Below are 15654 nucleotides of genomic sequence, written 5' to 3' on the forward strand. Positions count from 1 at the left end.
CTGTGTTATTGTTTTGTTTGTGGTCTTCTTTTTCTAACTCAGCAAAAACTTTATTTGCATTTTTGTTTTTTGATGTGTTATATTTTTAATGCACTTTTCAATATATTAAACGCAAGAAATGTGTCACCAGATCGATTCAAAATCATGTTTTATTGTTAGTCGTAGTAATCACAACTGAAACTATGAAAAATTGCATTTTTTAATGCGAGCTTTAAAGAACACGTCCACTCTCGATGACAGCTTGATACGTTCTCCTTAGTAAGCACAAGCGGCTGCCATGGGATTGAAATATATTTGGTGAACCGGTACACTTAATTTGTTGGTGACAACCTGCCAGTCAGAATTGTCTTCAGGGCTTGCATCACTTCCATTTGCATTTTTTGTTTCCATGATCATAAAGTGCACTCCGTACAACTTTTGTTGTACACTGGACGTGCACACTAGGGTGTTGACTTTTTTTCAAAAATTATTTCCTGTATCATGAATTTAATGAGCTTTTGCCTATTGATGGCAAAAATTACATTTGTTGGAAGTCAAAGTCATGCAAAATCTCAGCCAAATCGGACAAAAATTGCGGCTTCCAGGAGCTCAAGCCTGGCCGGCTGTTAACAGCTGTTCGCGTGAGACCACCTTGGTTTATGCCTTAGAAATTCGGGTTGTGTTTTCCTGTACCAGGGAGCCATTAGTGTGTTGCTCTAATGATTTTTGTCTTTGGACATACCACTTTCCGAGTTTACCATCCGCACTGAATCCCATGGCAGCCGGTTGTACGCACATCGGCAGGGGTTGCCGCCTCAGTGTTCGTGTTCGTCATGGGAGAGGCACATCCCAGAGTGCCTTCTCCGCAAGCTTTTGGTTCGTGCCGGGATTGAAAAAAACCCGGACCCTGTTTCTATTCGCCTCCGTCATCGTTCGGTGAGGTGTAATCGGTGCATGGAGTGGGAACAGTTCCGATCTTGCTCTGGCCTTATATCACTACGGGAATGCAGTCATACTGAATATTGTAAGGTGCTTTGTGAACATAGACTGCAGTGGGTCAAAAACGTCGTCGCACTATGTGACCCCCCGGACATCTGCCGTGCAGCAATATACGCAACAGCAGCATTCCAGTACCAATATTGCCTGGCCAGTGCTGGGAAGTATATCATTTTGAATTGCAACGGTCTCTGTGGCAAGATCGATGAGATTGTGGATTTTATGAGTCGGAAGAACGTATTGGTCGCAGCGATCCCGGAGACAAAGCTGACCAACACCTACAGCTTGCACAATTGGCATGGATACAATGTGCTACGTAAGGATCGCTCATGGCTTGGCATCGTAATACACCATTCCGTGCAATATAGAGCCATCTCGCCTGCGCCTGGCGCTAGTGACCCCTACACGAAGTGCATGGGGATAGCCGTCAGGTCTGGTACTGCCGAGATAGAGCTATACAACGTGTACATACCGCCGGTTGGTAAATGTGTCCTAATTAACGGCCAGGCTTACAAGCCCGACATAAGTGGGCTACTATCTTACCATAATCGTCTGGTCCTAGGGGACTGTATTGCGCATCACATTTCATAGCATTTTCCCCTAGGTAACGGCATAGGGGCATAGCATTGGCAGAGCAAATTGAAGGCTCCACGTTTTGCACGATGAATGAGGATGCAAGGAGGTGTAGCAGCTCGCCAGACATTTCCATTGCATCCCCTGATCTCCTGAGTGATGTATCCTGGCAAACCGTCATCTCTTTGGGATCAGACCACCTTCCCATCGACCGACCCGACTTCATTACCTCTGAGCGCTGGAAATTTATCAATCAGTAGGAGGCCGATAGGGCTGGCAAAGATCAGTGAACTTGTGCCCCTGTCGGGTGTGCTAGTTGTCGGGAATTGCCGTATCCGTGGTCTCCGAGCCCATGGACAGCCATCACAATTTGCCGTGAGCAAAGTTACGAATGTCATCCGTGACGCCAAATCATCCAAGGCGTTGGGAATCTCTACACTGACGCTGGAGAATCTGGAACATAGAGTTGAGTATTTTCCTACTGTACTCAATCTGTCTTTGAAAACTCTTTTAGTTCCCGATGTATGGAAAATGGGCAGAGTGATACCGCTACTGAAGACTGGAAAGGACCCGAGTTTGGGTGAGTCGTCTAGACCGATCTCTCCTCTTTCACCAGTAGCAAAGACGCTTTAGGCACTACTCCTCCCGAGCCTAGTAGGAGAATTTCCATTAGCCGAGCATCAACATGGATTTCGAAGACTGCATAGCAGTTTCGGGGAGTCGTCCAGACCGATCTCCCTTCTCTCACCAGTAGCAAAGACGCTTTAGGCACTACTCGTCCCGAGCCTAGTAGGAGAATTTCCATTAGCCGAGCATCAACATGGATTTCGACGACTGCATAACAACTGATTTGCATGCCATCACCGCACACATTTGCAGTGGCTTCAATCCATGTGATAGGACGGTCCTCGTGGCACTTGGTCTACACGTGGCACTGGGCGTGACACGTCCCTCCATCCAGGCCTGAAACGATTGGTCATGAATTATCTGTGTGGTCGCCAGTCATTTGTGGTATTTAGGGATAAGAAGTCGAAGCACCGTAGAATGAAACATAGAGTTCCCCAAGGTAGGGTTATATCTCCGGCACTGTTTAACCTCTACCTATCCTCCATTTCACCCCCTTCAAGACGGCATAGAGATCGCATCGTATGCGGACGATTGTACTATCATGGCATCAGGCCCCCACACATTGTTGACATCTGCGATAGGTAGAATATCTATCTCAACGAACTTGCCTCATATTTCGCTGCAAGAAATCTGAACATATCTGCCACCAAATCTTCAGCCACTACAAATACGTGTGATGTGAATACTGAGCTGAAAGTGATGGTCGATGGAGGAATGATTCCCACCATCAAGTGTCCCAAAATTCTTAGCGTCACACTTGACAGATCCTACACATTCTCCCCTCATGCCACATCAATTTGCGATAAAGTCAAAAGTAGAAACAAGGTCCGGCAACACTTGAGGTGCACACAAGGAAAGCTTGTTGGCCACGTACAAAGCAATTGGCCGGTCTGTGGTAAGTTATGCAGCGCCAGTGTGGTCTCGTCAACTTTGTGACACGCAGTGGAATAATATTCAGATCTGTCAAAATGCCGCCCTCCGAACTGCGACGGGTTGTCTCCTCAGTTCCCATGTGGACCACCTCCATCAGGAGACAAAGATCCTACAAGTGCGAAGAGTTTTCCCGGCGCGTTGGAAGATCGCGAACGTTCAACCCTGCCAATTGCGATATGCTTCGAGCTCTCCAAGGTTATGAAGAGTATGGTTAACCATCATCTTGTCAGATAATTAGAGTCCAATGGCCTTCTTAGAGTCAGACAGTATGGGTTCCTCAGAAATCGCTCTACGGGAAACCTAATGGTATTTTTTTCGCTCTATCCACCAGTTTGGTGAGAGTAAGGTCGTGGTTCTGGATATCTTCAAGGCATTTGATAGGGTCTGGCACGGTGCACTTTTATCAAAGCTTGTCGCTTTTGGATTCGGTTATAACTTCGTTCGATTTATATTGAGCTTCCTCAGAGATCGCACTATACGAGTTGTGGATGGGTTCTCATCAGGTGAGTATACATCGGCCGCAGATGTGCCACAAGGCTCTGTCCTTTCCCTTTCCCTTTTTCTTATTTTCATTGACGATCTATTGGGTCAGACTCCGAATCCAGTCTACTCATTTACCGATGACAGTAGTCTGTGTCATTCATATTCATTCGACCATAGGCCCAGTCCTCAAGAAATTGTAGACAGGAGGCGCATTATGGATAAGACTCTCTCCTAGCATTTGTTGGCCATTTCCAAGTGGGGTAGAAAGAACAGAGTAGACTTTAACGCACAGAAGACGCAGTGCTGTTTCTTGTCTCACAAGCGATTTACTGACCCACTACAATCGTCAATATCTATCGACGGTATAGATATTGAACAGTCAGATGCTCTTGATGTTCTGGGCATGACGATACAATGTGATGTCCGTTGGTCAAAACACGTACTCGAAGTGTCGAAAGAAGCATTCAAGTGTTTGGGCTTTCTTAAGCGGTGCAAGACTTATTTTACCTCTTCTGATCTTCTCAATATCTATACTACCTAAAGCAGGCCGAGGATGGAATATATGTCTCATATATGGGCAGGAGTTCCAAAATCATCCTTGGAATTACTTGACCGGAGAGCGATGGTGTTGATTGGATACAGTAGGGCATCCAACTCTATTGCCTCTCTTGAACATCGTCGGAATGTGGGTAGCGTTGTATTGCACTATCTTTATTTTCATGGCGTGTGTTCCAGGGATAGTCGTCTTCTTATCCCTGGCGTTCGAATGTTCACCAGGAATACAAGACTTGCCAGGAACTCACACCCATTTGTAATTGATTGGCCAGTCGACCGAACTATGCATTACCGAGAAAATTAATTTTTCGCCCAAACCATTCGTATGTGGAATCGACTTCCGCCTAATGTCTTTCCCACCGACATTGACGTTCAGAAATTTAAGACGAATATCAATAAACACTACTCCCTCTTTCCCCCCCAACCCTTAACTTTCTCTAATTGCCAACGCAATGCACTGCATATATAGGGGACATCCCCTGCGTGTTGGTTACGTAAAAAAAAAAAAAACAAGTAAAAAGGGTTCGGCCGGGCCGAATTTAATCCCAAGCAGACCTATGGGTCTGCATCGGTCTTTATATGGCGGTCTATCTGCACCGATTTGGGACAAGTTGCAGAAAAATTTCGAAGAGCCTAACACAACTCACTGTCCCAAATTTCGGACAATAAATGCGCCTTTTATGGCCCCTAAAACTTAAATCGGGAGATCGGTCTATATGGCATAGGTGTATATGGTTCAGATCGGTTTACTTTTAGGTAGGTTAGGTTAAGTTGAAAAGAGGGTGCATATATTAATCCGCCCCCATGCCACTATGAGCATACTCCTAAGCCAGTAATGACAAAGAAATGCTTCAACGTCTCATCATCTTCCCTGCATGCCCTACACATGCTATCACTTGCCGCACCGATTTTACATAAGTGATCTCGTAGTCCTATGTGTCCCGTTATGATACCAATAGCTATACTGACCACCTTCATGCTTCCTTTCAATAATAACCTCGTCTTCTCGCGATCTGGATCCCCCCATAGGATTTTCGCCGTCCTACCGACCGTTTCGCTTTTCCATGATGTTGCATGCGCATTCGTCGCCCACTTCCTTAACTTAACCAAGTTTATTGACGGCAGTCCTCTGGCCTTTACCGCCAAATCGTCTGCCCTTTCATTTCCCCTTACTCCGTTATGGCCCGGCACGATGCGGATTTTGCCATCCACAGAAAAAGCATTAATCTCCTTCTTACACTGCAAGACTGTTCGTACTGGTTGTTATTGCCCTTATTGCAATTTTACTGTCCGTAAAAATGTTCAGACTCGACGTCCTCGCGTTAGCACCACACCACTTCACGCATTCCGTGATCGCCCGAATCTCCGCCTGCAGTACCGTATTATAGTCAGACAGTCTAAAACAGATCTCAGTCCCTGGGTTTTCAATGTAAAACCCCAGACGCACTCTCTCCTCTAGCTTTGATCCATCTGTGTAACATGATCTTCCAGATGGCAATACTAGGGTTCCGCCAATCCAAGACTGTGCCGATGGCAGCAGTGCCGCGCACTCGACTTCAAGGTTCATCTCAGGGTATCCGATCGGAAAACCTCTCCCCTTCCTTCCAGGTTTACTATCGTCGCCTCGATTATACTGCGATGGTTTGAGCTGCTTCCATCCTCAATCCATTCTCCCATTGCCTTAAGTCTCATAGCCATAGTGGCTGCCTCACACTTACTCTGTATGTCAATGGGTGGGATTTCTAGAATAGTCTCCAGTGCCCTAGTGGGCGTGGTCCTCGTCGCTCCGCCTCATGCCAAGACAACATGTTCTCTTAACCTGTTGTATGGTGCTTATGTTGCACTTTTTCTCTATAGCAGTCCACCAAACTACTGAGGCGTAAGTAAGTATTGGTCTAATCACGCTCCTGTTGAGCCAGTGGTCTATCCTAGGATTCAGCCCCCATTTCGAGCCAACGGCCCGTCGACATAGTGCCCAACATCTGTGTTCAAGATCACTCCTAAGTATTTGACCTTGTCAGATATCGAAATCATCTTATTGAGGAAAAGTTGTGCATTAAATTGCCCCACCTTCGTCTTCCTCGTGAACAGGCATATTTCAGTCTTCACTGGTTTAACATTGAGACCTCTGGGTCTAGCCCAGTCATATGCAAGACCCTTTCGGCCCTTCTGCATAGCTCGTTGGGATCCTTATCTCTTAGAAGTATTATAACATCGTCTGCATAGCAGACGTGTTCAAATCTCTCCTCAGTCAGCATCCGTAATAGGTCATTTATGGTGGTCACCCATAGGAGTGGGGATAAAATGCCCTCCTGTGGCGGGCCCTGTGCCACTTTCTCCCTTATATTAATGCCATGGGACACACAATTTATCCACCTGTTCCTGAGCATATGGTGTATCCAGTCTCTAAGGACCGGGTCTACCCGTAGTTAAATTGGCCCACCTTCGTCTTCGTTTTGAACAGGCATTTTTCAGTCTTCTCTGGGTTAACATTAAGACCTCTGGGTCTAGCCCAACCATATGCAAGACCCTTTCGGCCCTTCTGCATAGCTCGTTCGGATCCTTACCGTTTAGAAGTATTATAACATTCTCTGTCCTCAGTCAACATCCGTAATAGGTCATTTATGGTGGTCAACCATAGGAGTGGCCACTTTCTCCCTTATATTTTTGCTATGGGACACACAATTTATCAAGCTGCTCCTTAGCAGTCTTCTCTGGGTTAACATTAAGAACTTTGGGTCTAGCCCAGCATTATGCAGGAACCTTATGGCTCTTCTGCATAGCTTAAAAGTATTATAACATCGTCTGCGTAGCAGATGGGCTCAAATCCATCCTCAGTCAGCATCCGTAATAGGTCATTTATGGTGGTCACCCATAGGAGTGGCCACTTTCTCCCTTATATTTATGCCATGGGACACACAATTTATCCACCTGTTCCTTAGCATATAGTTTATACAGTCTCTAAGGACCGGGTCTACCCGTATTATTGAGGAAACGTGGTGTGTTAAATAGGCCCCCCTTCGTCTTCCTCGTGAACAGGCATTTTTCAGTCTTCTCTGGGTTAACATTAAGAACTTTGGGTCTAGCCCAGCATTATGCAGGAACCTTTCGGCTCATCTGCATAGCTCGTTTGGATCCTTACTCCTTAGAAGTATTATAACATCGTCTGCGTAGCAGATGGGCTCAAATCCATCCTCAGTCAGCATCCGTAATAGGTCATTTATGGTGGTCACCCATAGGAGTGGCCACTTTCTCCCTTATATTTATGCCATGGGACACACAATTTATCTACCTGTTCCTTAGCATATGGTTTATACAGTCTCTAAGGACCGGGTCTACCCGTATTATTGAGGAAACGTGGTGTGTTAAACAGGCCCACCTTCGTCTTTCTCGCGAACAGGCATATTTTTCAGTCTTCTCTGGGTAAATATTAAGAACTTTGGGTCTAGCCCAGCCATATGCAGGAACCTTTCGGCTCCTCTGCATAGCTTAGAAGTATTATAACATCGTCTGCGTAGCAGATGGGCTCAAATCCATCCTCAGTCAGCATCCGTAATAGGTCATTTATGGTGGTCACCCATAGAAGTGGCCACTTTCTCCCTTATATTTATGCCATGGGACACACAATTTATCTACCTGTTCCTTACCATGTGGTTTATCCAGTCTCTAAGGACCGGGTCTACTCGTGTTATTGAGGAAACGTGGTGCGTTAAATAGGCCCACCTTCGTCTTCCTCGTGGACAGGCATTTTTCAGTATTCTCTGGGTTAACTTTAAGAACTTTGGGTCTAGCCCAGCCATATGCAGGAACCTTATGGCTCTTCTGCATAGCTTAGAAGTATTATAACATCGTCTGCGTAGCAGATGGGCTCAAATCCATCCTCAGTCAGCATCCGTAATAGGTCATTTATGGTGGTCACCCATAGGAGTGGCCACTTTCTACCTTATATTTATGCCATGGGACACACAATTTATCCACCTGTTTCTTAGCATATGGTTTATCCAGTCTATAAGGACCGGGTCTACCCGTATTATTGAGGAAACGTGGTGCGTTAAATAGGCCCACCTTCGTCTTCCTCGCGAACAGGCATATTTTTCAGTCATCTCTGGGTAAACATTAAGAACTTTGGGTCTAGCCCAGCCATATGCAGGAACCTTTCGGCTCTTCTGCATAGCTTAGAAGTATTATAACATCGTCTGCGTAGCAGATGGGCTCAAATCCATCCTCAGTCAGCATCCGTAATAGGTCATTTATGGTGGTCACCCATAGAAGTGGCCACTTTCTCCCTTATATTTATGCCATGGGACACACAATTTATCTACCTGTTCCTTACCATGTGGTTTATCCAGTCTCTAAGGACCGGGTCTACCCGTGTTATTGAGGAAACGTGGCGCGTTAAATAGGCCCACATTCGTCTTCCTCGTGGACAGGCATTTTTCAGTCTTCTCTGGGTTAACATTAAGAACTTTGGGTCTAGCCCAGTCATATGCTGGAACCTTTCGGCTCTTCTGCATAGCTTAGAAGTATTATAACATCGTCTGCGTAGCAGATGGGCTCAAATCCATCCTCAGTCAGCATCCGTAATAGGTCATTTATGGTGGTCACCCATAGGAGTGGCCACTTTCTCCCTTATATTTATGCCATGGGACACACAATTTATCTACCTGTTCCTTAGCATATGGTTTATACAGTCTCTAAGGACCGGGTCTACCCGTATTATTGCGTTAAACAGGCCCACCTTCGTCTTCCTCGCGAACAGGCATATTTTTCAGTCTTCTCTGGGTAAACATTAAGAACTTTGGTTCTAGCCCAGCCATATGCAGGAACCTTTCGGCTCTTCTGCATAGCTTAGAAGTATTATAACATCGTCTGCGTAGCAGATGGGCTCAAATCCATCCTCAGTCAGCATCCGTAATAGGTCATTTATGGTGGTCACCCATAGAAGTGGCCACTTTCTCCCTTATATTTATGCCATGGGACACACAATTTATCTACCTGTTCCTTACCATGTGGTTTATCCAGTCTCTAAGGACCGGGTCTATCCGTGTTATTGAGGAAACGTGGCGCGTTAAATAGGCCCACATTCGTCTTCCTCAGTATGTCGCTCCGCACATTGTTAAAATTCCCTTCGATGTCAATGCATTCCGCCAGTGTGTACGTTTTGGCATAGAAGGATTCTTCGAGCACAACCTCGTGCAGGGCAGTCTACACCGACCTTCCCTTGACATAGGCATGCTGTGTGTATTTGCTCTTTTGTATTTGGTCCAAGTCGGAACATATTTCGATGTAGATGGAACATATTTCGAGGCTGAACTTAACGCCTACTTTACTTGTTTTTGTTTAATTATATGACTGTTACAATTCGTTAACGACATACATGTATTAGGAACTACCCTATTGTTGCTGCTATTGTAACGGTATTTACTTCATTCAAACCAACAGTCCAGAACAGAACGCAAACCACAAATAACCAAAGGCGAAGCAGAGAGTAATATTGACAGACTATACTCCCGGTGAGAGAACTGAACAGACTAAGCTCTCCCGATAAGCACATTTAAGTTAGCCAAGTATAAAACCCTTTGACCAACTTCATACTCACAACAGTTGGATTTCTTTGTTCGAAAAGTGTCGTCGTTTTCGGTTTATTTTTTTAATTTTGTACACGGGAAATTTTTCCTTAAGCAGAGTAGTGGTTTATTGGCAATATTTAATTGATAAAGTGAACAACTGATAAAATGCATTCCATCAAGGGAACAACAACATATGGACGCCTTTTAATTGGCATCAGCATTGCAACTTTACTATTGACATTGGCAACCGCTGAGGGTATGTAACATTAGATCCACATGGCCAAAAACTAATTTTTGCCGAATTTCTCAATAGTTGATCCAGTTCCAATAAAGTGCTTTCAATGCTCCTCAAAGGATTCGAACGATTGTCTGGATTTTACAAAACTCCAAGCGAAAGTTTGTAGCAATACTGCGGCCACTAAATGTTTTACCAAGAACGGTAAGTATGACTAATTCGCTTCAATTTCGTTTGATTGAAGCTTTTTTTTGTTTTTTGCATTAATAATAAGTGAAAAGTCGATAATACTACGAGTGCAGTGGTTGGCCAGCAAAAAGAATTCTTATCAATCACCTTTAAACATTCATATCGGCCTACCTACAAAACCTATCTATCAGCCAATGTTTGTTTTCGTATCGCTCAGTATTGTTTGCGGCACAAAGATAAGTTGTGAAATTTATACAATCCAATATTGGCCACTTTGTAATCCAACTTGTGTAGCACTGAAGCTTTTAATGCCAATGAATTCAATAAATAGGCCATAGCTTGCAACTAGGATAAGGTGGGAAATTCCACATGCAAAGGGCAACTTATTGCATTAATTGGTAGCAATTATGGGCATAGAAAAGTAAAACCAAATAAGTATGGCTAGAGCGAAGTTTGTATACCCATCATCACTGATATGTGGTCCTCTTATTGTCAAAATCAGGTGAAAAATGCATCGTTTAAAGAGAGATTTTTTAAGAGCTATAGGAAAGAAAATGCATAAAATCTTTATTTGGATCAATAGTACGGTCCTTATAATTTAACTAGCATCCCGGTGGTCCACTTCGCTACCCCCGTTTTTCATACCCCCTTATAAGTGTAGGACTTCTATAAAACATAGATAGTCACTCAGTTCATAGGGTTATGAAGTTTTGCAATAATCTTATATATAACAAGTAAGAGCGTGCAAAGTTCGGCCGGACCGAATCTTATATACCCTCCCTCCACCATGGATCGCCTTTGTCGAGTTCTATGCGCGGTATCTCTTTTTAGGCAAACAAAGAATATTGAAGTCAAAGTCCGATTCGAACCATAAATGAATGCTGAACATTGTAGAAGTCATTGTGTAAAATTTCAGTTCATTCGCATAAGAATTGTGCCTTGTAGGGGCTCAAGAAGCAAAATCGGGAGATAGGTTTATAGGGAAGCTGTATCCAGCTATTGATCGATTCAGACCGTATTAAACACGTACGTTGAAGGTCATGAGAGAAGCCGCTGTACAAAATTTCTGCCAAATCGGATGAGAATTGCGCCCTCTAGAGGCTCAAGACGTCAAGATCTCAGATCGATTTATATGGCAGCTATATTAGGTTATGTACTGATTTGCGCCATACTTAGCACAGTTATTGAAAGTCATTGCAAAACATCTCATGCGAAATTTCAGCCAAATCGGATGAGAATTGCGCTCTCCAGCAGCTCAAGATGTCAAGATCCAAGATCGGTTTATATGGCAGCTATACCAGATTATGAACCGATTCAAATCATACTTAACACAGTTGTTGAAAGTGATACAAAAACACCACGTGCAAAATTTCAGTCAAATCGGACGAGAATTGTGCCCTCAAGAGGCTCAAGAAGCCAAGACCCAAGATCGGTTTATATGGCAGCTAGATCAGGTTATAGACTGATTTGAACCATACTTAGCGAAGTTTTTGGAAGTGATACCAAAACACCACGTGCACAATTTAAGTCAAATCGGACGAGAATTGTGCCCTCTAGAGGCTCAAGAAGTCAAGACCCAAGGTCGGTTTATATGGCAGCTATATCAAAACATGGACCGATTTGACCCATTTACAATACCAACCGACCTACACTAATAAGAAGTATTTGTGCAAAATTTCAAGCGGCTAGCTTTACTCCTTCGAAAGTTAGCGTGCTTTCGACAGACAGACGGACGGACATGGCTAGATCGACTTAAAATGACATGACGATCAAGAATATTTCGAGGTGTTACAAACAGGTTATAGACTGATTCAGACCGTACTTGGCACAGTTGTTGGAAGTCGTTACAAAACACTACATGCAAATTGATCAAAAATTGCGGCTTCCAGGGGCTCAAGAAGTGAAATCGGGAGATAGGTTTATATGGGTGCTGTATCAAGTTATAGATCGATTCGGACCGTACTTGGCATGAATGTTGGCAGTCGTAACGGAACACCGCATGCAAAATTTCATCCAAATTGGACAAAAATAGCGGCTTGTAGGGACTCAAGAAGTCAAATCGGGTGATCGGTTTATATGGGAGCTATATCCAAATCTTAACCGATATGCCCCATTTGCAATCTTCAATGGCCTACATCAAAGATAATGACTAGATAAGTATACCCCCATCCAATGGTGATGGGTATAAAAATGGATTGCTTCCAATTTCGAGAAAATTTTCTGCTGGATATTGCTGTGGTCCTGAAATGTCCCCTACATTTATATTAACGTTACATTTTCCCTTTTTCAGATGCTGGTACTATAACAAGAGACTGTATGGGAGGTGGGGATTGTACTGGTGAAAATTGCAAAACTTGCGATGGCACCGATGCATGCAACAATCATAATATCTGCAAGAAATGTTCTACTGATGATGCCCTATGCTCCCAAAGCCAAGTCACCGATATCAAATATAATTCCATATGTGATTCATCTACAACGGAGTGTTTTGCCCAAGTGAAGGACAAGAAGGTAGAAAGACGTTGTGCCGCTGCTCAGGATACATGTGATGCAACATCAACCACATGCAAAAAATCAGCTGCAGCATTGAGTAATCAGGGCTTTTTCCCAGCAAAGCGTATACAGTGCTATCAATGCTCCGGTTCGGAATGCTCTGACCCTTCAACCGCGACCATACTAGCTAAACCATGCGCCAATTACGTGGACAATGATCAGTGCTATATGACTGCGGAGAGTGCTGCTGCTGTTGTGCGAGGCTGTAAATCGGATGATGGTACCAAATGTTCCGACGATGCTGGTGATAAAAGCAACTGCTTCACCTGCTCTGCTGATAGTTGCAACAATTCTGCCTATGAGAAAATTCAAAAACTGAAATGTATTCAATGTGAGGGAGACGATTGCTATAAGGAACAACAGGCCAGCGATGCAAAGGATTGTAAAGAGAAAATTCTATATAACGCCGAAGAGTCATGCATTACTACATTCACCAAAGATGGTATCTACAGGGGATGTTTGCACGACAATCCCACTCTGGCCGAGGAGTGTAATAAAGATGGCACTTCATGCAAGAAATGTAACTCTGGCGATGGCTGCAACAAAGAGGCAGAGGAAAATACCTTCACATGCATTGTCTGTCGCAGTGATATTGATAAGAAATGCTGGAACGAAGCTGATTCTACGGGACAAAAATGCCGCACAGGTGAAAGTTCAGCCCAAGAAGGATGTTTCCATGGAATTTGGAGTAAGTATCTAAACTTATTAATCGATTAGGTAAGGTCGGTGTGGCATTCCATTCAACAGGCTACCTTAGACAATATAACTCAGTGGTGATACCACAGTTGTGACAGACTAAATCGTCAAACCCAAAACTCCCGATGTGGAAAACAGTTTTAAGTACATCATAATACCCAAAAGGTACAGACTAAAGCCATTGGTGCAAATCGAATCCATCCGACCGCAATGGTAATGCAAATTTACCCCTAAGCATTTCATTAAGGAACAGTGACAAACTTCTCTCATATCAACAATAGTAAGGAGCCTCCTTTTTATAGCCGAGTCCGAACGGCGTGCCGCAGTGCGATACCTCTTTGGGAGTACATGGCATATATATCTATTATATAAAAATGAAATTGTTGCGCTTTGTTTTGTTTGTCTGTTCCGTATAGACTCAAAAAGGGCCAATTCGATTTGCACAGATGTTAGAGTTTGGGCCCCCGGTGAATATAGGGTACTACATTTTTTTGATATCCGAAGGGGGGGCGGACCCTCCCCCATGCCCCAATTTTCAAAAACACCAGATCTCGGAGATGCGTTCACTGATTTAAGCGAAATTTTGTATGCCACCTTTTGGTACCCCAAAAACTCGAAATTGGTAAAAATTTGTGCGGTAAAATAACCTGGGGGGACGCCCCATCCCAAAACCCACCCGAACGGACATGTGTAGCGATTTTGACAACATGGGTATCAAATGAAAGGTATTTAAGAGTAGAGTACGAATTTAGTGTACAAATTTCACTCTTAATTTTCGGGGGAGTCCCTCCCCCCCCCAAAAAAAAGCCCCAAGAGGACACTTTCACCGCTTTGGGCAATATGGGTATCAAATGAAAGATATTTAAGAGTAAAGTACGAACTTGGCATTAAAATGTTACCCTAAGTGTCGGAGAGCTCCCTACCCCCAAATGCACTACCCAACAGGACACTTTAACCGGTTTGAGCAATATGGGTATCAAATGATAAATATTTTAAAGTTGAATATAAATCTTACACAAAAATTAATTTTATGGCCCTCTCCACCCCCCATCAGGACAAATTTACCGATTAGGATAATATGGATATCGGCTACCGGGGGCTAAATCTCCCTTTATGTAGATGTAGCCGTTATAAATTTCGAACTGCTGGTTTAGGACAAATCGAGGTAGCCTATGAAAGCCTCATTTATTGTCATATTTCGCTCTTATTTGAAACAGTGAGTTGAGTGAGTTTTAAGCCTCCCGTCATCCAATTAGAATACAATCCAGATCAGACAATACTTAGATGTAGCCACCATATAGACCGTTCTTCCAATTTTGGGTCTTAATCCCATAAAAAGCAGATTTATTGTCCAATTTCGCTGAAACTGCGAACTGCGAAGAGTTCTCGCCAACTGAATCGAATATGATGCAGATCAGCCCATACTTGGATATAACTATGGATATGGTTGTGGAATTGTAATAAAATGGTAATGATGGGGTATTCAGCAGATTTATTGTCCAATTTCGCTGAAACTGCGAACTGCGAAGAGTTCTCGCCAACTGAATCGAATATGATGCAGATCAGCCCATACTTGGATATAACTATGGATATGGTTGTGGAATTGTAATAAAATGGTGGTGGGTATTCAACGTTCGGCGCAACTGAACTTAATACGTTTTTACTTGCTTCTTTTTTCTTCATATTGAGGTAGTTATAAGACAGGAAAAAAGTTGTGTTTAGAACAATAAAATACTCTGATACAATAAATATCCAACACATTTAACCAAATATTTCTAACAGTATAATTGTTCTTGATCATTATCCATAGTCTTAAGTTCTTCCCAAATTTTAAGACAATTTTCCTCTTCTAAAACTATTTTCCAGATGATGTTGCCATTCGTGGATGTGTAATCGATGCGGATGAGAAAACCAAAGCTACCTGCCTGGATGCCAATAATCATCAGTGCCGAGTCTGCTATGCTAAAAATTGCAATAAGGATAAGTCATCGTCGGCACCTCAAAGTGTTACCATTTTCACTGGCCTCTTAGTAATGATGATATCGGCCATTTGGTATTTGAATTAAATTCTATAAAACGTTTCTTTGCTAATACACGTAACAATAAGTTTTTGTAAACATTTCCTACAATATGTTGGAAAACATATTGTCTATTAAATAGATGAAGATATTTTTCTTCAACTTCATTAAAATTCCAAAGAACATCGGATTTTACAGATTTATTTGTTAGTTAATGATGGGAGACAATAAACGCTGGAAAAAGGTA

The 15654-nt window shown here is 43.3% G+C and overlaps 1 protein-coding gene across 1 annotated transcript; it reads left to right on the forward strand.

Annotated features, from left to right (window-relative positions):
- Nucleotides 1-9661: 9661 nt before the first annotated feature.
- On the forward strand, nucleotides 9662-15654 carry LOC106088066 (protein psiQ). Its single transcript, XM_059365434.1, has 4 exons — nucleotides 9662-9972; nucleotides 10030-10155; nucleotides 12431-13381; nucleotides 15256-15654. The coding sequence occupies exons 1-4, from the start codon at nucleotides 9882-9884 to the stop codon at nucleotides 15453-15455; spliced, it is 1368 nt and encodes a 455-aa protein (XP_059221417.1). The 5' UTR covers nucleotides 9662-9881; the 3' UTR covers nucleotides 15456-15654.

Source organism: Stomoxys calcitrans, chromosome 3 (genome assembly GCF_963082655.1).
Source record: "Stomoxys calcitrans chromosome 3, idStoCalc2.1, whole genome shotgun sequence".
NCBI lineage: Eukaryota > Metazoa > Arthropoda > Insecta > Diptera > Muscidae > Stomoxys > Stomoxys calcitrans.